The sequence below is a fragment of the Megascapheus bottae genome, chromosome 21 (genome assembly GCF_031878675.1).
Source record: "Megascapheus bottae isolate mThoBot1 chromosome 21, mThoBot2.hap1, whole genome shotgun sequence".
NCBI classification, from domain to species: Eukaryota; Metazoa; Chordata; class Mammalia; order Rodentia; family Geomyidae; genus Megascapheus; species Megascapheus bottae.
The window spans coordinates 34,781,047-34,806,042 of NC_143529.1; the positions used below are offsets into that span (position 1 = coordinate 34,781,047).

Sequence of the window (24,996 nt, forward strand, 5' to 3'; positions counted from 1 at the left end):
TGTTGGTACTGGGGCTTGAACTCAGGCCATCAAGCTCTCGTTTGGCTTTTTTACTTATAACTGGTTCGCTCTCATTTGAGCCACACTACCATTCCATCATTTTGCTAGTTAATTGAAGGTAAGAATTTTTCATATTTGTCATCCAAGGCAGGCTTCACGCCTTGATCTTTAGATCTTTGCTTCCTGAGTAGCAATTATATAAGCATGACTTATGTAAGCTGGGCCATACCAGCTTTTCTATGTGTTACAATTTAGTACATCTTTCCTATCCTCTTGATTTTTGGAATAAATATTTTAGTGCTTTTATTGAATTTTCCCTAGGAAATTCCCTAGACTTAAGGGGAAATTCAGTGAATCAGAATTAAGCTCTGTCCAACTGAATTAAGGTACTGCAATCTCTGTTAGCCTTGGTATTACAGAAATTCTAGCAGCACTAGACTCTGCTAATCTCAGTATTAGTTCTCCCAGTATTAGTTTTTTGGTATAGTCCTGCAAACAGGCTACTTAATTTTTTTTCCCCTCTGCTTTTTTCTTTTAATGTCTTTTTTTTTTTTTGTAGTAATGGGGTTTGGCCCCAGATCTTTGCTTATGCCAGATAAGCATAAAATTAAAGGAGATCAGGCACTGTGACTCACATTGTAATCCTAGCAACACAGGATGCTGAGATATGAGGATCATGGTTTGTTTGAAGCCTGCCCAGTCGGAAAGTTCATGAGATTATCTCCAATTAATTACCAAAAAGCTGAAACTGGAGCGATGGTTTAAGTTGTAGAGCACTAAGCCTTGAGCACAAAAGCTTAAGGGGCCAGTTCGCAGGTCTTGAGTTCAAGCCCCAGAACTGGGAACCAGCCAGGTGCGGGTGGCTCAAACCTGTAATCCCAGTTACTTAGGAGGCTCAGGATTGGGGTTTGAAGCCAATTGGGGCAGTAATGGTCCTGAAACTCTTCTCTCTAACCACCAAAAAAGCTGGAAGTGGACTTATTAAGGTCCAAGTAGTAGAGTCAGACAAGCTAGTACCAAGACCCTGAGTTCAAGTCCCAGGACGGGCACACAAACCAAACAGTTCCTTTACCCCCAATTCTTTTCTTGGATGTGCCTTGTTAGCTTGGAGTACATTTAAAGTTTTTTCTTTTGAGTAATAATTAGTTTGTCCCATACTTTATTGCTGCCTTTAATTCTTCATACTGATTTTTTATTAAATTATAAAATAATGCAATTATTTAACACCTGTCCACTTATGGCCAAGCTGAAAAAGGTATTATAGATGCAAGTATTATAGGTACAATTGAAGTCCCTTTCATACTTCCCCTTGGAGATGATAAAACCTTATCCTTGATGGTGTCTTTGTTATTCCATGATTCTTTCTGCTTTCACCTCTTTTTGTATGTCTATAAAGAGTTAAAACCTAGATGTGATTTATACATTTTATTATGTATAAGCTTTTAAACGTTGCTTATTTTATGAGATACATATTACCAAATACCCGATTAGTTTTTATATAATTACCTATTACCTATTACCAAATTATTTTTGAAGTGTTCTGATTCATAATATAAACAGTACTTTAGACTTTTCGTTGTTTTACATCCTTACTGATAAGTAGTAGTGACACTACTTTTTAAATCAGCCTCGTAGATAAAAAGTACCTCACTTTTCTATATTGTTCTTCCCCCATCCTGGGGACTGGGGGATGTCCTTGAGCTCTTTTTTGCTCAAGGCTAGCTCTCTATCATGTGAGCCATAGCACCATTTCCAGATTTTTCTGTGATTAGTTGGAGACGAGAGTCTTAATGGACTCTGCTGTCTGGGCTGGCTTCAAACTACAATCAAACCTCAGATGTAAGCATCCATTGGCATGAGCCAGTGGCACCTGGCACACTTTTCTCTGATTTGATACAAGAACATCCCCTTCCTAGCTCCCAAGCTTTTAGGGATATACTATGAGACCTTAAGTTGAAAGATTGCCACAGAGTTGAGTACCACACAGTGAACTTGTCATATAGTGTGCCATGACACATAAAATCTTTACTCCCTTAAGATAATCGGGGCTCTTCCTGGTTGTCTCAAGAACTAAAACCATTTTTTCCTTACAGTTTATCATATGAAAAGTTCATAGTGCTAGGATATCTGCCATTTTATATTGTCTTCTTTCCTCTTCTAGGCTCCGAGCTCTGTCCAGTGGCGGGAGTATCACATCCCCTCCTCTTTCTCCAGCACTGCCGAAGTATAAATTAGCTGATTATCGCTATGGGAGAGAAGAAATGTTAGCACTTTTCCTTAAAGACAACAAGGTAAAACAGTAGAAAAAGAGTTTAGAATTTTGGCTGAGACTTTAGGGTGGTATTTACAATGATACATTGATAAAATGAATATATATTTCAAATATACGTTCTATCTATATGTTGATTCATGTTTTTTTCTTTTTTCCCTTTTCCGTGCACTGAAACATACTGTAGTTAACAATGGGTCTAAGTGTAATGCCTCCTCCTTAAAGAAAGCCGATGATGTCATTATAGAAGCAGGTGGCTTCCTGGCAACAGGACAGTCAGCACTTCGTTTCTTCCTCCCCTTCCCCTCTTTGCTTTCTGTCCCTGTTGGTTAGCTGACAAATGAAGGATTTCTTTCTTTTGGTGTGTGTGTGTTCCAGTTGTAGGGCTTGAACTCAAGGGATGGGGTCTGTCCCTGAGCTTTTGTGCTCAAGGCTAGTGCTCTATCACTTGAGCCACAGCTCCCTGTCTCTTTGCTGGTTAATTGGAAACCAGAGTCTTTCAGACTTTTCTACCCAGTTGGCCTCAAACTATGATCCTCAGATCTCAGCCTCCTTGAGTAGCTAAGATAACAGGTGTGAGCCATCAGTTCTTGGCTTCCAGTCTCTTTATTACACCTTTTATTTTGCTGAGAAGGAAAAATGAGAGTAACTTCCCCTTTTTTCTCTTTTAAGTTAAATATGAAGTTGTCATTAGAGAGAAGTCTTAAAGATATAATACGGTTGTTTCACTTATAAATGGTCAAACTGGAAAATATAAGGTAGTCGTATCTGGCTAGGGAGACATTTTCTGTTTTTATTTTTTCTTCTTTTTTTTCTTTTTGGTTGGCCGTGGGGCTTGAACTCTGGGCCTGGGCACTGTCCCTTTTCTGTCTTACTCCATATACTTCGTTCTTAATTTATTAACAGAGAATCTTGAGTTTTAGGCATGGTTGCTGAGGACAGATAATTGCTTTTGAAACTCTCTTACCATCTGCACTGAGTTAAACATGGAGATTTTTACTCCACGTGTTTTCTGGAAATAGAGTTAATGCTGAATCTAAAAAGGGTGGACTGATAGGAGGAGAGTGGCTTTAGTTTTTAACATTTGCCTATCTTCAAATAAGTATATACCAGATAATCAGCACAAGTTAATTGTAGCAAGATAAGTTTAAATTAAATATTCACACAAATCAGTTACATATGAACAAAGAAAATATTTTTTCTTGGTTTTGTCTTTTTGTAATTGGAGGAATAATATTAATCTTTGCATCATGTGTTTGCTGTACAGATACCTTCAGATCTTCTGGATAAAGAATTTCTACCTATTCTACAGGAGGAGCCCCTGCCACCATTGGCTCTAGTACCCTTTACAGAAGAAGAACAGGTAAATGCCTAGCTCTAGATCTCAGATCAAACTCTTTTTTTTTTTTTTTTTAATTTTTTATTTTACCTCTGAGGGATGAAATCAAGAAGCTACTACTTAGACCCTAAAGATTATGTTGAGTTCTCTTAAATCTTCTTTCTTCATGGTATTTCTTGGTATATAGATGCATCTGAGTGGCTCTATTAAGAACTTAAAAAGATTTTACAAAAATTTGTGCTGATTTTCAGCATCTTTCATATAACTAGTTTTGTTCATAGGCTCTTCTAAGTCACTCTAGTTCCATTAAGGGGCTGCTGAGCTGTACCTTGAAACTTGTTTCACTGATTATTTTTAGGATAAGTTTTACTTCTCTCCCATCATGCCCCTGAGCTGAGATCTGCTATCTTTTAGGCTTCCTATTATTGCTTGTGTTTCACAAGTGTGAGCTACTATCTCCAGCTTTCCTTACATAAAATGGAGACTTGTGGACTTTTCTGCGGCTTGGCACCATGATCTTCCCAGGTTCAGCCTCCCCGTGTAGCTTGGGATAGCAGGCATCTGCCAGTGTACCCAGGTGTGAGTTGAGAAGGGTTCCCACAAACTATTCAGATTTCAAAAAATCTAAGATTATAAACGTGAACCATCAGCACTTAGATCAGACTGGCTCTTTTTTTTATTCATAAAATCCAGAATATTGTAGTGTCATTAGCAGATATTTTTATGTAAATTTATGTGTCTATGTATGTGTGTGTGTGTGTGTGTGTGTGTGTGTGTGTATTTTGATACCCCTCCTGGGGCTTGAACTCAGAGCCTGGATGTTGTCCCCAAGCATTTTTTGCTTAAGGCTAGCACCCCACCACTTTGAGATCCATAGCTTCACTTCTAGTTTTTTCAGTCACATAGACCTTTTGCCTGGGCAGCCTTCTAACCTCAATCCTCAGAGCTCAGCCTCCTAAGTAGCTAGGAATAATACTGGCACTTACTTTCTCTTTAGCTTTCTCAACCCCCTATTGATTCCTTATGCCTTCATACATAGTTGCTAATTATTTCTAAATTTTCACCCTTCATTGTTTTTCTTCCTTTTTTCTCTCTCTGTCTCTCACTTTTGTGCCAGTGCTGGGGTTTGAGCTCAGGGTCTGGGCAATGACCCTGAACTTCTTCTGCTCAAAGCTAGTATTCTATCACTTGAGCCATAGCTCTACTTCCAGCTTTTTTAGTAATTTATTGGACATAAGAGTCCCACAGACTTTCCTCTCTGGGCTGGCTTCAAACGTGATTCTCAGTTCTCAGCCTCCTTATTAGGTAGCATTACAGGCATGCCACTGGCACCTAGCTCTTCTCTCTTTTTTAAAAAATGTGTTTTATTAAAAGAGTGTATTATACGCACTGAGATGGGTGTTTCTTTCATCCAACATGAGCAAGAGTGGTTCCTTTTCTGAAATGTTGCTGTCCCAGAAACAGTAATACAATAGATAGGTAGATGGATAAATAGATAGATCGATCGATCCAACAATTTTCAGTTGGAACAGCATACATGTCACATGCATAAACAAGCATAATAAATATATATATATATATATACACATGCATATGGATTTGGATAGATAATGTGTTTAGAGACATTTATGGGCATGCATGCATTATCATCGAGAAATACACACATACAAGCACATATCACAGCCATAATTATGCCTGCCTACAGATACTGGCATTAATATGCACATGGCATACATAGTCACACACTCAGCTACTCAGTCACATTGTTATATACAACTGTCACATATATCTGTATATCAGCTCATGCATACAAATTTGTTTATACATTCACAAACAAAAAACATTCACAAGCTCACATCCACAATTGTATACGTATGCACACACTTATATAAGTGCATATACATTGGGGGGGGGTGCTGGTCCTGGATACTATCCCTAAGCTTCTTTTGCTCAAGGAGAACACTCTACCTCTTGAGCCATAAGGCCACTTCCAGTCTTTTTGAATAGTTTATAACTATGTCTGAACAAAACCTGTTGACATATGTGGGAATACTATGAATATGATCAATTATGGCATAAAAGTTGTGACATAATGCACTGCTGATAGAATGTTGCTGAGACCATTGAACATATTCATATGAGTATAAAAGTAAGCATATTGTAAGATATATTATTAGAGGAATAGTTGAAGGTGGAAAAGATATAGGATTAGGGATGTATAACACCTTTCTGTTTCTCCATGAACCTAAAATAAAATAATAGCGGCATATTAGTATCAGGTGGTATGCAATGGCAAGCAAGTCAAGGGAGCAATAAACAATAGAGCCAGAGAAATATTGAACTTCAGATTTATAAAAGAAATAAAAAAAAATTTAAAAGAGTTCTAAGCAAATTCAGTGGGGAAGTAATAGTCCTCCAGCAGGGCTGCAGGAGAGAAAGAAATTGGAAAACCTAGGAAGCTTCATGGGCCCACACACTGGGACTGGGACTGTTTAAGGCAGATTAACCAAGTAGATAGACACTGAGCTGTGAAGGGCAATCACCCTAGAGTGAGGGTTGGCTTATGGTGCTCGACAGGATCATCGTCAGTTCCAACCTTTTTTTTTTTTTTGCCAGTCCTGGGCCTTGAGCTTTCCTTAAGACTAGTGCGCTACCATTTGAGCCACAGCGTCACTTCCAGCTTTCTCTGTGTATGTGGTACTGAGGAATCAAACCCAGGGCTTCATGCATGCTACGCAAACACTCTACCAACTAGGCCATGCTCCCAGCCTTGCTTCTGTTTTTTTTGTGGTTAGTTAGAGACAAGAGTTACAGACTTTCCTCTCTGGGCTGTCTTTGAACTGTGATCCTCAGATCTCAGCCTCCTGTGTAATATTTATTTTTTATTGTTATTATAAAGATGATGTACAGGTAAAAGAGTACATTTCTTTTTAGACAATGTCACCTCTTTCTTCACTGTCTCCAGTTTTTCCCTCCTGTTCCCTCCCACAAGTTATGTAGTTCATTTTCAACTGAGTATCATCATTGTTGCATTTGTTCACCCTCTGTCCCTCCATTAGCTTAATATAGTTTTAATTTGCATTTTATTTATGGCTAAGGATGTTGAACATTTCTTTACATATCTATTAGTGATTTCTACTTTTAAGAACTCTGTTCAGTTTCCTTTCCATTTAACTGGTTGAATTATTTGTTCTTTTGCTGGTTGAGTGCTTTGAATTCTTATTATATTCAGGATATTCATCCTTTATATATTGATTAGGATTTCCTCTTATTTTGTGGGTTGTCTCTTGATTCTGGTCATTGTTTCTTTTGCTGTGAAGGAAGTTTTCAATTTGGTGCAATTCCATTTGTCAGTTCTTAATCTTTTCTGGGCAATTAAACTCCTATTAGAAAATAATTACTTATGCCTTTAACTGTCAGAGTTTTGTGTATGTTTTTCTATAATAAATTTAAAGTTTAGGTGTTACTTGGAGTTCTTTCATCTATTTGGAGTTTTTTTCCCCCCCAGTCCTGGGCTTGAGCCTCAGCACCACTTCCAACTTTTTTTCTATGTATGTGGTAGCGAGGAATCGAACTCAGGTCTTCATGCATGCTAGGCAAGCACTCTACCATTAGGTCAAATTACCCCCCCTCCCTTTTTTTTTAAACAGAGTAATTGATTGGCTTCACATTTCAGTCTTCTACCATGGGCCAGGTTATAGATGTATATCTATAATCCTAGATATACTAGAGACTGAGATCTGAGGATCAAGTTCAAAGCTATGTTTGGCAGAAAAGTCTATGAGACTCTTGTCTCCAGTTACCAACCAAAAAGCTGGAAATGGATTGGCCTGAAAAAGGTAAAAGACAGCACCTTGGCCTAGTATTGGCATATGGACACACATAAGGTTTTAATCAAGATGCTATTTTTCTCAAGTAAATGTATATTTGAGGCTCTTTGTTGAAAATTAGCTGAGTGTAATTGTGGTTTTATTTCTAGACCATTCGTTCCATACCATTCCACTGGTCTTGGTACTTTTTTCCTCCTCCTATCGTGCTGTTTTGTTCCCATAGCTCTGTGGTATTATATGAAGGCTGGTATGGTGATATAGGTCCAGTGTTACTTTTTTTTTTAATGGAGATTTGCTTTGGTTGTGTCGTCTATGGCTCCATGTGAATGTTTTGGTTGTGTTTCCCTTTCTGTGAGGAATGAATGACATTGGGATTTTGATGAACATTGTAGTGAATTGGTACATGGCTTTTAGCAGAATGGTCATTTTCACACTATTGATTGTTCCAACCCATGAGCACGGGAGGTCTCTCCATTTTCTGGCTGTTCCTCAAGCATTTATAGGTATGATTATAAAGGGCTTTTACTTCCTTGCCTCAGTCTAGTACTGTTGTATTTTTTTTTTGTTGTTGTTGTATTGTTTTGAGGCTGTTATGAATGGATTTTTTCCCGATTGCTTCAGCGTCTTCATTACCAGTATATAGTACTGAACATTTTTCTTTTCTTTTCCTTTCTTTTTTTTGCCAGTCCTGGGCTTGTGCTGAGGGCCTGAGCACTGTCCTTGGGCCTTCTCAAGGCTAGTGCTCTACCACTTGAGCCACAGCACCACTTCTGGTTTCTTTTCTATGTATGTGGTATCAAGGAATGGAACCCAGGTCTTCGTGCATGCTAGAGAAGCACTACCACTTGGCCAAACTCCTGGCCCCATTTTTTTTTCTTAAAAAATTTTTTTTTGTTATAAAGGTGATGACTTATAGTTATATAAGTTAGGTAAAGCCTTAAATGTCCAAAATTTCTTTTGAACATTGTTACCCCTTCCCTCATTCTCAGTTTTCCCCTTCCCTCCCTGCCTACAAGTTGTATAGTTGCATAGTTAGTGTCTAGTGAGAATTACTGCTGCATTTGTTCATCCTTTGTCCCTTCATTTTTGTGCCCCATCCGTGACCTCTTAAAGGCAGGCAAATGCACAAACAATATACAACACAGAAAACAGAAACAGCAATGAAGTACAAGCCTCTTGTTCTCATTTATTAGAGTTCATTTAGAGAGATACTGTTTTATATAATGAGATGTACATAGACATTGTGCCTTGGTGTTCATCTGCTACGACTATCCTCCTTTGGTCTCACTGTGTGTGAATGCCTAGAATCCTGTAAAAATACAGTATGTTTTAGATATAAATTCTGCACATGACAGAAAACATGTGCAGTTTGTATCTTAGCTAACCTCACTTAACATTATTTGTTTTAAGTCCATCAATTTCCCTGCAAATGCACAATAATATTCTTTGTAATGCTTGTATAAAGTGCCATTGTGTCTAGGTATGATATTTTTTGGATCTATTCATCTGTTGTAGAGCATCCGGACTGTTTTCATTATATGGCTAGTGTGAAGAGTGCAGCAGTGAACATAGGTGTATAAATGTCTTTATGGTATCCTGGTTTTTGATGTTCTAGGTAGATGCCCAGGAGTGGTATGTCTGGGTCATGAGAAAGACTCCTTCTTTCCTCCCTCCCTCCCTCCCTCCCTCCCTCTCTCCCTCTCTCCCTCTCTCCCTCTCCTCCCCCCCCCCCCTTTCTTGACAATCCTGGGGCTTGAACTCAGGGCCTGGGCACTGTCTCCAAGCTTCTTTTGCTCAAGGCTAGCACTGCTACTTGAGCCACAGCGCCACTTGTAGCCTTTTCTGTTTATGTGGTGTTGAGGAATTGAACCCAGGCTTTTCATGATTGCTATGCAAGCACTTTACCACTAGGCTACCACTCCTGGCCCTGATCATGTGTTTTTTAGTCCCTCCTTTTTTCTCTCCCCACATGCTTCCTTCCTGCTGGTCCTGGGGCTTGACTTCAGGGTCTGTGTGCTATGTCTGAGCTTCTTTTGCTTAAGGCGGTACCACATGAGTTATATAGGGCCACTTCCAGCCTTTCTGAGTAGTTTATTGGTGATAGAGTCTCATGGAGTTCCCACTACCAGGCCCACTTTGAACTATGATCTTCAGATCTCAGCCTTCTTAGAAGCTAGGATTATGGGTATGAACCACTGGCACCTAGTATTTTTGTTCTTTTGTGTGTGTGCCAGTACCAGGGCTCTGTCTTTTAGCTTTTTTTGTTTTAGCCTGACCCTCTACCACTTTTGAGGTTTTGATGGTTAATTGAAGTTAGGAGTCTCATGGACTTTATTACTCAACTGGCTTTGCACCGCAGTCTTCAGATCTTAGTCTCCTGAGTAGCTAGGCTTATAGATGTGAGCCATTGGTATCTATAGCTACAAAATTAGTTTCAAAATCAGAATGATGCCTCAAGTTAAGCAGACTTGTTTATATAAATTTGGGCTCTCACCTCAATGTTTCTATCATTCTTTATGATTTGCCTCTTTTCCTTTGCTGTTTTTGACAAGTGTTTTGTGTATTTGGTCTGTTAACTAACTATAATATGTCTAGGTGTCTCTTCTTTGACCTTGTTTGGTGTCCTGTAAGCTACCTTCACTTTTGAATATTCTCAAGTTAAAGGGATTTTTTGTTCCTCCCGCCCTTCCTTCTCCCTTCCTCATTCTTCCTTTCTCTCTCCTTCCTTCCTTCCTTCCTTCCTTCCTTCCTTCCTTCCTTCCTTCCTTCCTTCTTCCTTCTTCCTTCTTCCTTCTTCCTTCTTCCTTCTGTCTTCTTCTTTGCTGGTCCTGGGCCTTGAACTTAGGACCTGGGTGCTGACATGGGTTCTTGTGCTCAAGGCTAGTATTCTACCTCTTGAGCCACAACTTTATTTCTGGCTTTTGGTGGTTGATTACAGGTAAGAGTCTCACAGACTTTCTTGCTTGGCTGGCTTTGAACTGTCCTCAGATCTCAGCCTTCTGAGTAGCTAGAATTATGGATGTGAGCCTGGCTGAAAGAAGTTTTTAATGAGGTACGTTTTTAGAGAACAATGTATAGATGTCATATATCAACTAATTTAAGGTCAAAATAAAAAATTAGAGCCAGGCATGGTGGCTCACGCCTGTAAACCTAGCTATTCAGGAGGCTGAGATCTGAGGATCACAGTTCAAAGCCAATCTGGGCACTAAAGACTGTGAGATTCTTTTTTTTTTTTTTGCCAGTCCTGGGCTTGAGCTCAGGGCCTGAGCACTGTCCTTGGACTTTCTCAAGGCTAGAGCTCTACCACTTGAGCCTCAGCACCACTTCTGGCTTTTTTTTCTATATGTGGTACTGAGGAATTGAACCCGGGTCTTCATGCATGCTAGGCAAGCACTTTAACCACTAGGCCAAACTCCCAGCCCTGACTGTGAGATTCTTATCTCCATTTAACCACCAGGAAGTGGCACTGTGGCCCAAGGGGTAGGGCAGTAGCCTTGAGCTGAAGAGCTCAGGGACAAGTTGTAGGTCTAGAATTCAAGTTTCACAAGTGAACTCCCCCCCCCCAAATAGTGGAAAATGTTTAGGACTAAGAAACATGAATTGATTTGCAAGATTGTTACTCATCTCAACTCTGAATGTTCTATTCTTCTGCCAGGAGGGAGCATAGCTTATCTAGGCCCAATCTTTCTTTTTGTTTTCATACTTTTCCTGTGTATTTTTGTGGCTGACCTTATGTAGATTCTTACCTTTCCCCGTGCACTTAGAAACTTCTTTGTACTATGTATTGAATCTATGGCTTTGTGCTTGCTAGCAACCACTTACACTTGAGTCATTCCCCGTCCTCCCTTCCACACCCCAGTCCCGTTCACTTTTAGTGTTTTAAGGTAGGTCTTTGCTTTTGCTCAGGCTGGCTTTGGACCTTCATCTTCTGCCTCTGCTTCCTGAGTCGCTGGCTCTTCATGTATGTACCACCGTGCTTGGCCATCACTAGTTGCTTTGATCCCCATCATTCTGTCAAGTACTGCTTGGAGTTTCTAATTCATAATTGTTTAGGCTGAACATTTTCCTCCTCATGCTGCTCTTAGACCTTTTTATGACTCCCTGTGATTTTTCACTAAAGGCTTAAAGGACTAAACCAATTCTCTTTTACAATTTGGGGTTGTTGCCTATTTACTTTATCAGCATAGCAGTTTGTTTGTTTGTTTTGCATGTGTATTTCCTCAATAAACATAGTATTGTATAAGGTATTGGTTGCCAGTTTTGTTGATCTGAAATAATCATAAGACCAAGTTTTGGCTGAAGTCTGTGTCAGTGGTTCCCTATTGCTGGAAGTGAACAGACACTGTTTAATAGCCAGAGGAAGATTAGGAGAAGTGTACAGTTTTATACATGTTTTATCCTTTCTTTTTTATGTTTTGGCAGAGAAACTTTTCCATGTCTGTAAATAGTGCTGCTGTCCTCCGATTGACAGGACGAGGAGGAGGAGGAACAGTGGTGGGGGCTCCTCGAGGTAGAAGTTCTTCAAGAGGCCGAGGTGAGCTTTCACTTGAAAAAAGTAATCACAGAGGAGGCTAGGGAATCTTAACGACATATTTTAATGATTTTATTTTTAAAACCTGGTCTTTGGTGTTAACTGAATACTAAATGTTTTTGTTTTTGTTTTTGTTTTTTTTTAACCATTTCTTAAAGGTATCTTCATCACAACTCCTGATTAGGAGCAGAGGCTTATAATTCTCGCTGAACAGATTGAGTTTCAGGAAATCTACACAGTTCTACTAAAATTATCAAATTCTTACATTCCCTTTCCATAAGAAGCCTTGAAGAAGCTCTAGAGAGCTAGAGCATTCTGACTCATAGAGAAGCAGTAACGTCCCTAGTGACCTTCAGTTTCTGTGTAAGGGCTGTGAGCCAAAAGGGACCCCAGTCATAGAGGATTAGAGTCGAAACCATATCATTAATACTTTGGAGGGACTAGAACAAGAAATAGTTAGGCAGTATTTACTTATAAATATATAGTTTTACAGTTTTATGAATTTGAATTCATAATTGCTTGGAGATTGCTCCCTATTTTGGGTTGATTTTGTGTGTGTGTGTGTGTGTGTGTGTGTGTGTGTGTGTGTGTGTGTGTGTTTGCTAACTGAAGAATATTTTTGCAGTTTACAGTATACCTACTTGAGTATTTTACATTAGTATAAGCATGCCTTAAAATTTTCTCTTAAGAGTTGCTTAAGAAGAATTGGATCGTTTCTGGGATAGAGGCCATCATCTTCACATCTCATACAAGCAGACTGGTGTGACTGAATAATTTTTTTTCAACTTTATTTTTAAGGTTGTATCTTATGAGTACAGTGATTTTTATAGAATCTTTATAGAGAAAATTGCCAAATAGGTTTCTTTCAGTAGTAGTTAAAATGTGTGTTATGATTAATGAAGAAGAGATAATTAATCCCTCTTCACCTGTTTTCCTAGGTATTATTGTTAGCTAGTTGTATTTTTCCCCCTTTTATTTATTTATCATTAAAGCAGTAGTTTTAAGCTAGGCACTGTGGCTCATGCCTGTCATTTTAGCCACTCAGGAAGTTGAGAACTGAGGATCATGGTTTGGAGCTAGTCTGGGGCACGATCGTCAATAAACTACCAAAAAAAGCTAAAAGTGGAGTTGTAGCTCAAGTGATAGAGCACTTTCTTTGAGCACAAAAACCTGAGGGACAGTGTCTAGGCCCTGAGTGTAAGCCATAGGACTAGAGAAAACAGCAATAACAACAGCAAAAACTAAAGCAGTAGTTTGGTGGTTTTTTTTTTTTTTTTTTGGTGGGTCATGGGGCTTGAACTTGACCTGGGCACTGTCCCTGAGCTCTTCAGCTCAAGGCTACCTCCCTACCCTTGGGCTACAGCCCCACTTCCTGTTTTCTAGAGGTTCATTGGAGATAAGAGTCTCAGGTTCTTTTGTGTCCGGGCTGGCTTTGAACCTTGATCTTCAGATCTCAGCCTCCTGAGTAGTTAGGATTATAGGCGTGAGCCACTGTGCCTGGCTGAACCAGTATTAATGTAAGGAGTAAACATTGTAAAACATGTACTTAATGCTAGAGATATTTGTATGGTGACATCTCAGTATATCTGCGTGTCAAAAGATTTTTAGATGGCTTAGCTTCGCACACTTGGTTAGCTTCAGTAGTATAGAATTTTTCCAGGATTTGTGCATCTCAGTGATACAAAAAGCTATAAGTAGAGTTTTGGGCTCAAGTGGTAGAGTGCTAGCTAGCCTTGAACGAAAAGGTCACATATGGCAGTCAGTTTCTATATAAAGGCTCTGAGCCAAGCCCCAGCCTTTGAGTTCAAGCCCCAGTACTGGCACCCCCCCAAAAAAAAATGGAGAAAAACCCCAACAACAGCAACAACAAAACCAAATTAAAACCAGATATGATGGCGTGTGCTTGTAACAATAGTACTTCAGTAGATTATACAGGAAGGCAATGAGAGAGGCACAAACTGGACTACCTAGTGAGATTCTTTCTCAGAAACCCCCAAAATTAAAAAGCAAAGCAAATCCCTGTAACTGTCACCCACGCCTTCAGCTTTTTTGTAAAGTAAGCATGTCTGTATATATCAATATGCAGTTTTGGTAGTACTGGAGTTTTGAACTCAGGACTTCATGCTAAGGCTCCACCATTAAAAGTTTCACCAAATTGAGCTATACCTTCAGCCTGTTTTGCCTTGGTCATTTTTGAGGTAAGATCTAGTTCTCCTTGCCTCATCTGGCCTTGTTCCCTTGTTCATGCTTCCTGCCATAGGTGGAATGACAGGTCCACACTCCCATGTCCAACTACTGGTAGAGATATGGGTGTCACTAACAGTTTTGCCTGGGCTGGCCTTGAACTGCAGTTCTGATATCCAGCTTCTGAGTAAGTAGGCATAGGTGTGAGTTACTAGCACACAAATATACATGCATACACACATGTGCGTATACATATACATATGTATGTATGTATATTACAATGTGTGTATGTATATATACATATACACACATGTATCTTTTTGGGGGGGCGGATTTTTACTGACTGTTTTGGGAAAGTTTTTTTTGCTTTGGACCATAGTCCTCCTGTTAACGCATCCCTCTGTAGCCAGGATTGACTAGCGATTACAACTAGACATAATCTTTTATGTTGATGGGGTCTTGGGCACTTTTTTGCTCCATGCTGCCTCCAACTGAAATCCTCTTGAGCTTAGGCTGCCATAGCTGGGACGACAGACACACACCACTGTGGCCACCTGATGGTTGCGAAGGGTGGTCAGGTGACCTTTCTGTATGGGCAAACTTGAATTATATCTTCCAGACTCTTGTCTCTTCAGTCGCCCACTAGTGTGTTGTAATCCCCCAGAGTGAGTTGAAATCTGAGACTATAGAATACTCCTTTACATATTTTTAGTGTTAAGAAAAGTACATCATGCTGAAAGTTGTTGTTTATCCAAATTTGTTTTGCTGGGAGGTTTTAAAATATAATCTTTTAATATATTCCACCAGTAAACATTAGCAGTTTCATAAGCAGAACCACTGCTTGCCATATTGGCAGAAAACTATTTTTACATGTGTTTTCCTTTTTTTATGGCATACTTTTTTTGTATTCATGTTTCTAGAATTTGTTATCTTTAAGATGATACTCATGTAATGAGTTCTGAAAATATTTAGTACTCAAGACATTATGTTAAAAAATGTGAGTGGGGATAGGAACTGGAAAAACTGGGGTAGGGGGGAAGCAGGGGGAAGGAGGGAGGAAAAGGGGAGACATTGTCCATAAAGAAATGTACTCTTTCCATAACCCCTCTCTCTGTATATCACCTTTATAATAACAATAAAAATTATAAAAGTGATATTGACACTATGGAAGATAGTTTTAGGATTGAAGTTGTTCCACTGGGGTCCTTACTCCCATTTCATAGACATGTTTCTGACATTACCCACATCCAATTCTGTGCACTATTTCCAGATTTTATACTATGGTTACCAAAATACCGCTATATTTGGAGTCATTTCTTGATGTAGAAATAATGACTGGGTATTTGATATGACTTTTCCTTTGATTGTATTTGGTTTTGGAATGCATTCATGTTTTTGCTGAAAGCCCATCATTGGAGGTACAGATACAGTTTATAGATAGAGCATTTGCCTAGCACATGCAAGTCTTGGGTTTAGTTCTCAGAACTATATTTAAAAAAAAAAAAAAAAAAAAAGAGCAGGGCTTGGTGCCACACGCCTGTAACCCTAGCTACCAGGAGGCTGGGATCTGAGGGTCAAGGTTCAAAGCCAGCACAAAAGGACCTGAGACTCTTATCTCCAATTAACCTCTAGAAAATGGGAAGTAGGGCTTGGCTTGAGGATAGAGCAATAGCCTTGAGCTGAAGAGCTCAGGGACAACGCCCAGTCCCAGTCCAAGCCCCTTGACCCACCAAAAAAAGTAAAATGAAGATGAATAATTTTCCTTTGAGTTGTTTTATACTATGGGAGAAGTTGAACTAGGGATGATGGCTAAGATTTCTCTTTCTTCTTCTTCTTTCTTTCTCTCTTTCTCTTTCTCTGTTTTTCTCTTTCTTTTGTTGGTTGTGGGGCTTCAACTCTGGACCTGGTCGCTGTCCCTGAGCTCTTTAGCTCAAGAGTAGGACTCTACCACTTGACCCACAGCGCCACTTCCGGTTTTCTGGTGGTTAATTAATTGGAGATACAAATCTCATAGACTTTCCTGCTCGGCTGGCTTTGAACCATCATCCTCAGATCTCAGTCTCCTGAATAGATAGGATTACAGGCGTGAACCACCTGCACCCAGCTTTCTTCTAGGTTTCTAATATACTAATGTGTTGGTTATAAATTGTGTGCCTTATCTAGGAAAGCTATACAGAAAGTTTAAAGCTAAAAGTACAAATAGCTTTCTGCCTTCAGATCTCACAATGTGCAAGTTTGTCCTTTTTGACCCTAACTGTTCGGTGATATTTATATAAATGGAATACTTCTAATGTTTTATGGTATATTATCATTCAATAGCATGATCTAAAGATTTCAGTTAAATATGCTTCCTAATGGTCTACATATTCATATAATTGTTTATGTATGTGTGTTCGTATACATGCATGAGCATGTGTTTGGGCATGCATGATATACCAGTCCTGGGGTGTAAGCTCAGTTTCTGGGCACTATCCCTGAGATTTAATTTATTCAAGGTTAGAGCTCTACCACTTGAGCAATAACTCATTTTCTGGCTTTTTGGTGGTTAATTGGAGATGAGAATCCTATGGACTTTTCTACCTGGGCTGGCTTTGAACTGTGATCCTCAGACCTCATTCTCCTGAGTAGCTAGGATTACAGATGTGAGCCATCAGAATCCAGTTTATAAGTTGTTTTAATCAATTACAGCTTACGTAGCCAATTAGAGTATTAATTTTTTAAATTGCTGGGAACCTTTCTTATAGAAAATCATACTTATTTAACAGTGGAATACATTGAGAAATGCATCATTGATTTCAATTTCATTGTTGTGTGAATGTATATTTACATAAACATAGACAGCATAGGTCAGTTACTTGACTTACGGATGTATGGTGATGCTTCCTATCTAATATGGTATACTGCTTTCCAGTAAAATTCTTTTTTTTTTTCTATCAGCATAAGTAAGCTATACAGGAGGTAGTATCATTGTGACATTTCCACATATGTATATGATGTATTCTAGTCATCTGGCATCTCCTTCATTGCTTTCTCTTACCTCCCTTTCTTTTACAGTTTCAGTAGGTTTCATTGTTCTGTTTTCATACATGTTGACCATCTATTTTTACCATATTCACCCTTTTTCATCCTCATTAATCCAGCCCTCTCTTGCTTTGTCCTTATCTGAGCATAGTTTTTTATCTCCTCATACCCCAATTAATTAACAGCTTTCATTGAGGTTCTTAAACGGTTTGTCTATATAGTTGAATTTATCTCAAAATTATTCACCATCTTTTCTTTCCATTCTTCTAAGTTCCTTAGATTCATGTAAACTTAGGGAAAAAAAAGAGTAATTTAGATAAAAATGGCATATGGTAAACATGTGAATCAGTAACATTGTCATTCTAATCAAATACTGTGTATGGTTGTTTGTGTCACATTTTTTTTTTTTTTTTTTTTTTGCCAGTCCTGGGCTTGAGCTCAGTGCCTGAGCAATATCCTTGGACTTTCTCAAGGCTAGAGCTCTACCACTTGAGCCTCAGCACCACTTCCGGCTTTTTTTCTATGTATGTGGTACCAAGGAATCGAACCCGGGTCTTCATGCATGCTAGGCAAGCACTTTAACCACTAGGCCAAACTCCCGGCCCCATTGTTTCACATTTTTATATGACTGGTGATACAGTAAGTTTGTACAGTACCATCACAAACGTCTTGGTAATGTTTCTAAGTGATAGATGTTTTCATTTCCATTGTTATCTAATGGAACTATGAATGTATAAGCAATCTATCATTGAAGTGTTATGCATTGCATAGCTATGTTTGCATATTTTTGCAAGTACTGTTGGTTTAAATTCTGAGTAGAATTATTTAGTAAGGACTTGTGTATTTTACAAAATAGCAAGGGTTGATTTATTTTTGAACTATCAGTGTCTCTAAACCCCTACATCTGTTCATGTCTGTCAACTATTTAGTTCTGATACTTTTCTTACTTCAAAATTTGAGTAGAGGACAAAGGATGTGTTTTATCTTATAAGGAGATAGTTGGATATTGGAGGTTTTAGAATCAATTAAGTTACCTCTTTATGGGATTAGAGTACTTTATCATTTGTGGATAACTTTTTATTGTTTCTTTTTACAAACTTCAAATTAAAAATTTTCCATTTTATTGAAAATATCTAGTTTAATATTATTTATTTACCCCTTAGTGATATAGTATTGGGCTTTTAAAACCAAGCTTAATTTTGATTCTGTGTATTGTTCACCATTGAGACTCTTCGATTTGTTTTTAAATTTTTTTCTTTCAACCTGTGTTCCAGCTACTTCAGTGCCATCATTGATCTCACAGGTAAATTCTTCAGGCCTTGCCAAGCATTTAAATGTAGATATTACGTTTTATATGGAGGCAGAAGTTTAGAGATGAATCTTTCATGTTGAATATGTGCTAGATCATTTTTTTTTCTGTTTTCTTATTTTTAGGTAGAGGTAGAGGTGAATGTGGTTTCTACCAAAGAAGTTTTGATGAAGTAGAGGGTGTGTTTGGTCGAGGAGGTGGCAGAGAAATGCATAGATCACAGAGCTGGGAGGAAAGGTAATTAAAGGATCCAGATGTTGGTGTGAAGCTATCTTGGCATATAAAACAAGTCAGACACAGTGGTACATACTTCCACCCAGATACTTGGGGAGACCAAGGCAGATGTTTGCAAGTTCGAGGCCAGTCTAGGCAAACTTAGCAAGACTTCATATCAAAAAAAGGACTTTTTTTTGTTGTTTGTTTCTTTTTGAAAGGAGTGGGACTATAACTCAACAGTAAAGTCCTTGCCCGGCACCCAAGAAGCCGTGGTTTTAATCCTATAATAGACCAACGAACAATGGAATTAACTTATTTTCTGCTTTTTTGCAGAGAAACCTCTATGTATTGTTGTGGCATTTCATTTTTTTTTCAAGTGCTGTTAGTGAATATTAAATAGTATGTTGGCATTTTTTTTTTGTTAATATAGAAAGGGGGCAAAAGTTTTACCAAAACAGGTTAAATTCCATGTTTATCAGGTATTGAATATTAGGAGCTGGTGGTGAGCATGTATAATCTTAGCTACTCAGGAGGCTGAGATCTGAGGATTGTGGTTTGAAGCCAGCCTGGGCAGAAAAGTCTATTAGACTTTTATCTCCAATTAACCATAAAGAACTGGCAGTGGAGATGTGGCTCAATTGGTAGAACAACAGTATATAAAAGGCTAAGTAAGAGCTTGAGGCCAAGTTCAACCTCTAGTACTGGTGCACGCACACACACACACACACACACACACAGAGACAAGAGAAAAGAAAAAAGTGATTCTTATTTAAAGTTTAAAGCATTATAGAGAAATAGACTAAAATGTTTCTGTCATTATGGATAATGGAGTTTGCTATCACTTAGCATTTCAGGAGAAGCATTAAGCCATTTTATTTGTTGTTTTTAGAAGTATCCTCTCATTGTTTGTGACTTTTGTGAAGTCTGTCCAGATGAATGAAGGCAGTTGCACAAAGATGGATGTTTACAAGGCTGTTTACTGTATTGATACTTATAAAAAATTGGAAACAGAGTCTGGAGTGTGGCCTAGTGGTGGAGTGTTCACCTAGCATGCACAATGCCCTGGGTTTGATTCCTCAGTATCACATAGACAGAAAAAGCCAGAAGTAGCACTGTTGCTCAAGTGGTAGAGCGCTAGTCTTGGGCAAAAAGTGTCCAAGGACAGTGCCCAGACCCTGAGTTCAAGCCCCAGGACTGACCTGCCTCCCCCCCCAAAGAGGGGGGTGGTGAACAAACTATGCAGACTGATAACTGCATATTGTAGAATACCAGATAACCATTAAAGTTAAGGCTAATTTTGATCATATTTAGTAGAAGCTAGCTTTTCACAGTGTGATAGAGTTTTTGTTGTCTTTCAACTTTTTCTGTAGTTTCCAAAATAGTAGGCAGTGACTATGTCTTTTTTATATAACTTGAAAACCCCAATATTAAAGGAAATATAGCAGAGTGGGTGACATGGGAAATTGGTATTATTTTTCAATCCTTGTTTGAAACTTATTTTGTCTTTTTTAGGGGTGATAGACGTTTTGAAAAACCAGGGCGAAAAGATATAGGTAAGGTTCTTGTTTTGAAATATTGCCTGGATCTCTGTTGTGGTATTGCTTAATTAATAAGGCTCACATATATGGATACTTATAAAACTTTCAGTTACCTACACTTCTCCAGTAGATGGGGTTGTAGTGTTACTTTCACTTAGGACTCCATGGTTCTTTAAGGCTTCCATTGTATGAAACTAGGGGTGATCCAAAGTAATTACTATGATTTATCTCAACAGTTTTGATTCATATATTCTCTGAAAGATAAATGTTCTCCATTAGGGTCCCTGAACTGAGTTAGAAATCAATTTGTTAGCTCCTTTTCCAGCATGAATTCCTTCTTGGAGGCCACAAGGCCTAGGGAAAATCTCAAGCCTTTGTTTTGGTATTAGAAGCTAAAACTGGTTTTATTGTAATCATGTAATCAATCTATTTTAGCGCTTCCTCTCCCTTCCCCTCTCCCTTCCCCTCTCCTTACACCCCTTCCCCCCAGAGCTTGAACTCAGGGTCTGAGCACTGTCCCTGAGCTTTATTAAAGCTCAAGGCCAGCACTTTACTACTTAAGCCACAGCTCCAGTTTTGGCTTTTAGTGGTCAATTGGAGATAAGTCTCATGAACTTTCCTGTCTGTGCTGGCTTTATCCTTAGATCTCAGCCTCCTGAGTGGCTAGGATTATAAGTGTGAGCCAACAGTGCCACTCACTTGGTTTTTTACATCAAATAAGCATGTTATCAAATACTGGGGCTAGAACCTTGTGCTCTTCCTTTCCTTTTTGCTTGTGGCTGGTATGCATTCTACCACTTGAGCCACACCTCTCGTCCAGCTTTTTTTTTTTGGTTAATTAATTGGAGATGGAATCTTGTGAATTTGCTTCTCAGACTGACTTTAAGCATCCATTCTCTAGGTCTTAGCAGCCTGAGAGGCTAACGGGTGTAAGTCACCAGCACTTAGCTATCTTTGCTATGTACTTCTCTTTCACTGTGAGATGTTAGTGAGGAACATAATAAGGGAAGTAGATTTCAGTGTTCGAGAAAAATAAATCATAATTTATGTAAAAGAATTAATGTGTTATTGTAGTCATAAAAATGATAATTTCTAACTTATTAAAAGTTCAAAAATGTTCATCAGAGTGTAATTAAATGTGACAATAATAAACATTTCTTATAAACATATGTGAAGTATATAAATACCATTTACGTAGGCAGATTGTAACAACCATTTTAATATATCAATAATTCAGGTTCATCACTCATCATTGATCAACACAATGTTGGGAAATCTTGGTTTTTTTACATTAATAAGATAATAAATGAGTATAGTGTGCAGAAACTTGAGTCAGTCTAGGTTGATCAATAATTGTAATCTTTTGTTTCTGTACTGGGGCTTGAACTCAGAGCCTCATATTTTCACTTAGCTTTTTGCACTCAAAAATAGAGCTCTACCAGTTGAGTCACCCCTCTACTTTTAACTTTGCTGATTAATTGTAGGTAAAAATCTCAGATTTGTCTGCCCAGGCTGGCTTCAAACAGTGATCTGCAAATCACAGCCTCCTGAGTAACTAGAATTACACATGTGAGCCACAGGTACCCAGCCAATTTATTGTAATCTTTACCCACATGGCAGTATAATCTTGAGGCTCTTGTTAGGACCTCTGCTCCCATTTTTGACTGATTCAGGAGTTTACCAGAATATATAGAGAGATACTGACCACTAAAATAAGTTTACAGGGTTTGAATTGGAAGATCCTAAGTATTCTGAGCTCTTAAGTATTAATTAGATTCAAAATAAAGTGAGTTGCCTTCTGGAATTTATAGTGTTAAATAATACTGACTTTGCTTATTAGTTTATTCAATAAATACTGAAATTTGAATTTTCTGACCTTATGCTAGGTACTAAGTCTAGGTGCGGGGCCTTTTATGGAAGGACATTGTTGGGTACTTTCAGACTTTCATATCAGTCTGTGTTGAAAGGTATATTATGGAATAGGAAAGTTTGGAGTTGATCAGATTTAAGTTGGAACTTAAAAGACTGAATCTAATTAAATGAAAATTTAACAGCAGAAAATACAGTCTTATATAAGCATAATACAGAATTTAGAGTATAAAGTAGCCATGTGTAACAGCAGCTGGGGAAAGATTTTGCTCTTGCTCACTGGCTCTCACTCCCCCCCGCCCCACTGTGAGCTTCATGTCATATAGTAGTATAATGGTTTCCTCAGAACATAGTCACATTTGCTAAGATTTAGTATCCTTAGGAGTCAAGTGATGAAGAGTCACATTATTTTTATGTTGTCACACGATAGCCTAAGCATCTTGTGCACTTCTGGGGCTACATTGTGAAAGAGTCCCAAATACTAGTGGTCAAGGCACTTGAAGCCTGTGATAAAGACTATATAATGGAATTGATGCAGTATAGATGGGAGAGAAGATTGTGGACAGGATGAAGATTTATAGTATCATTATTTGCAATTATTTCCTTAATTATTATATAAAAGAAATATTAGATTTGGCATAGATGAATTTCAAGGGCAGAAAGGGGTGAAATGATAGAAGATTTTGGGAAGCAAGTAGTATTCTTAAAAAAGATGTAATAATTAGAGTTATCTGAAATGATTGGGTTGCCTTGGAAAGTGGGTTAGTTCCCTGGTAGAATGCCTTGATTCTGACTGGACATGTATTTACATGTTGAGTAGATGAGTATAAAGTTAAATTTTCATCATTATTTTTGGTATGTTAATTCAATTTATTTTCCTAGCCAGATTCTATTAGGAGTAAAGACTGTTTCATTACAATCTGTATTCTTGAAACACTGAGCTCCATAAAAGTAATTTGGCATGACATGTAAAAATATTAAGGAGGTCAATACACCAACTACAATTGTATTGAAATGATGGGGCTTGCTTGCCTGGTACTGCCCCTGAGCCCTTCTGCTCAAGGCTACCACCCTACCCCTGGGCCTGAGCATTGTCCTTGAGCTAATCAGCTTGAGACTGCTGACCTACCCTTGAGCCAAGCCCCATTTCCCATTTTCTAGAGGTTAATTGGAAATAAGAGTCTCAGGTTCTTTTGTGCCTGGGCTGGCTTTGAACCTTGATCCTCAGATCTCAGCCTTCTGAGTAGCTAGGATTACAGGCATGAGCCATCTTGCCCTGCAAAATGACAGAACAGTTTGTACAATGTGTGTGTGTGTGGGGAGGTCTGAATTTTTTTTTTTTTTTTTTTTTTTTTGTCAGTCATGGGGCTTAAACTCTGGGCCTGGGTACTGTCCCTGAGCTCTTCAGCTCAGGGTTATCACTCTGCCCATTGAGCCACAGTGCCACTTCTGGTTTTCTGGTAGTTAATTGGAGAAAAGGTCTTTTGGAATTTTGTACCTGGGCTGGCTTTTTGAACCACAATACATTTGGCTCAAATTAAATACTTTTTGATAAGATGACTTCAGGTTAACTGCCAAGGGTTGTGGTGTGTTTGTTTGTTTGGCCAGCCCTGGGCTTGAACTCAGGGCCTAAGCCCTGTCCTTGGACTTTTTTAAGGCTAGAGCTTTACCACTTGAGCCTCAGCACCACTATTGGCTTTTTTTTCTGTGTATGTGGTACCAAGGAATCGAACCTGGGTTTTCATGCATGCTAGGCAAGCACTCTACCACTAGGCCAAACTCCCGGCCCAGGGTTGTGGTTTTTTGTTTTTATTAGCTTCATTTTTTGAAAGTAATATAGATTAAAAATGCTTATAATTATATCTCAGCACAGTACAAGAATAATGGCACTGATACATTGATCAACTGCAATACCAGATGTACAGTATCGAATTAGGAAAAAGAATGTTTTTTGTTTTGTTTTGTTTTGTTTTTGCGAAGTGCTGGTGGCTTGTGCCTATAATCCTAGCTACTCAGGAGGCTAAGGGCTGAAGATAAAGATTTGAAGCCATCTTGGGCAGGAAAGTCTGCAAGACTCTCATCTCCACTAGTAAACTGGAAGTAGAGCTGTGGTTCAGAGTGGTAGAATGTTAGCCTTGAGCAGAAAAGCTCAGGGATAGTGCCTAGGCCTTGAGTTCAAGCCCCATGACCGGCGACGAAAAATAGAATGTTTTTGTTCATTTTTAAAATGAGAGATTGTTCATGCCATGTTTTTTTGTTTTTTTTAAATTCATGAGGATCAAATCCAAGGCCTTGCTCATGTTCTCTACTACAGAGTTGCGCCACCCCCCCTCCCCTCCCCACGCGCGCCTATGTGTACTTCCATTATATGTGAAGGAAAGTAGAATTACAAATCTGAATAAGACTTATACATAACCCCTGGGAAATTTATGGGATAATGTAGAGATAGCAACAGCCTCTGATACTGAATTTCAAATTCCTGTTCAGTAAACTTGATTAATGTACAAAGGAGATCAGTTTCTATGATCATCTTGTAGTTAGTTTCCATGAAGATGAAGAGTAATATTAATAACTGATCAAGGTGAGCACTGATTATTCATTCCTGTAATCCTAGCTACTCTGGAGATTGATATTGATTAGATTGTGGTTCAAGGCCAGCCTGGGCAAAAAGAAAAAAGTTTATTAGCTTCCCTATCAGTAGAAGATGCTAAATCCGGTATAGTACACGTACATGCCTGTCATCCTAGCCACTGTATGGACAACATTCATGTAGAGGATGGGGAGGAGGTGTAAGACAATGTTGGACACAGAACCTATCTGTGCATCGGGAATGGGGCCTAGTGGTAGAGAGAGCACTTGCCTACAGTGCATGAAGCCCTGGGTTTGATTC

At 38.7% G+C, this 24,996-nt stretch overlaps 1 protein-coding gene across 4 annotated transcripts in view; it reads left to right on the forward strand.

The window, feature by feature from the left end:
- Positions 1-24,996, forward strand: part of Gigyf2 (GRB10 interacting GYF protein 2) — a 132,804-nt gene that overhangs the window by 28,321 nt on the left and 79,487 nt on the right. For 2 of the 4 annotated variants that reach the window (XM_090355052.1, XM_090355053.1), the window contains exons 3-7: positions 2,162-2,291; positions 3,537-3,632; positions 11,861-11,972; positions 18,609-18,720; positions 20,212-20,252. In XM_090355052.1, the coding sequence (XP_090211178.1) occupies positions 2,162-2,291; positions 3,537-3,632; positions 11,861-11,972; positions 18,609-18,720; positions 20,212-20,252 (491 nt within the window). Of the gene's footprint in view, positions 1-2,161; positions 2,292-2,566; positions 2,631-3,536; positions 3,633-11,860; positions 11,973-18,608; positions 18,721-20,211; positions 20,253-24,996 lie in introns of those variants that run through there. The other 2 variants (XM_090355054.1, XM_090355055.1) reach the window with 2 other exon arrangements.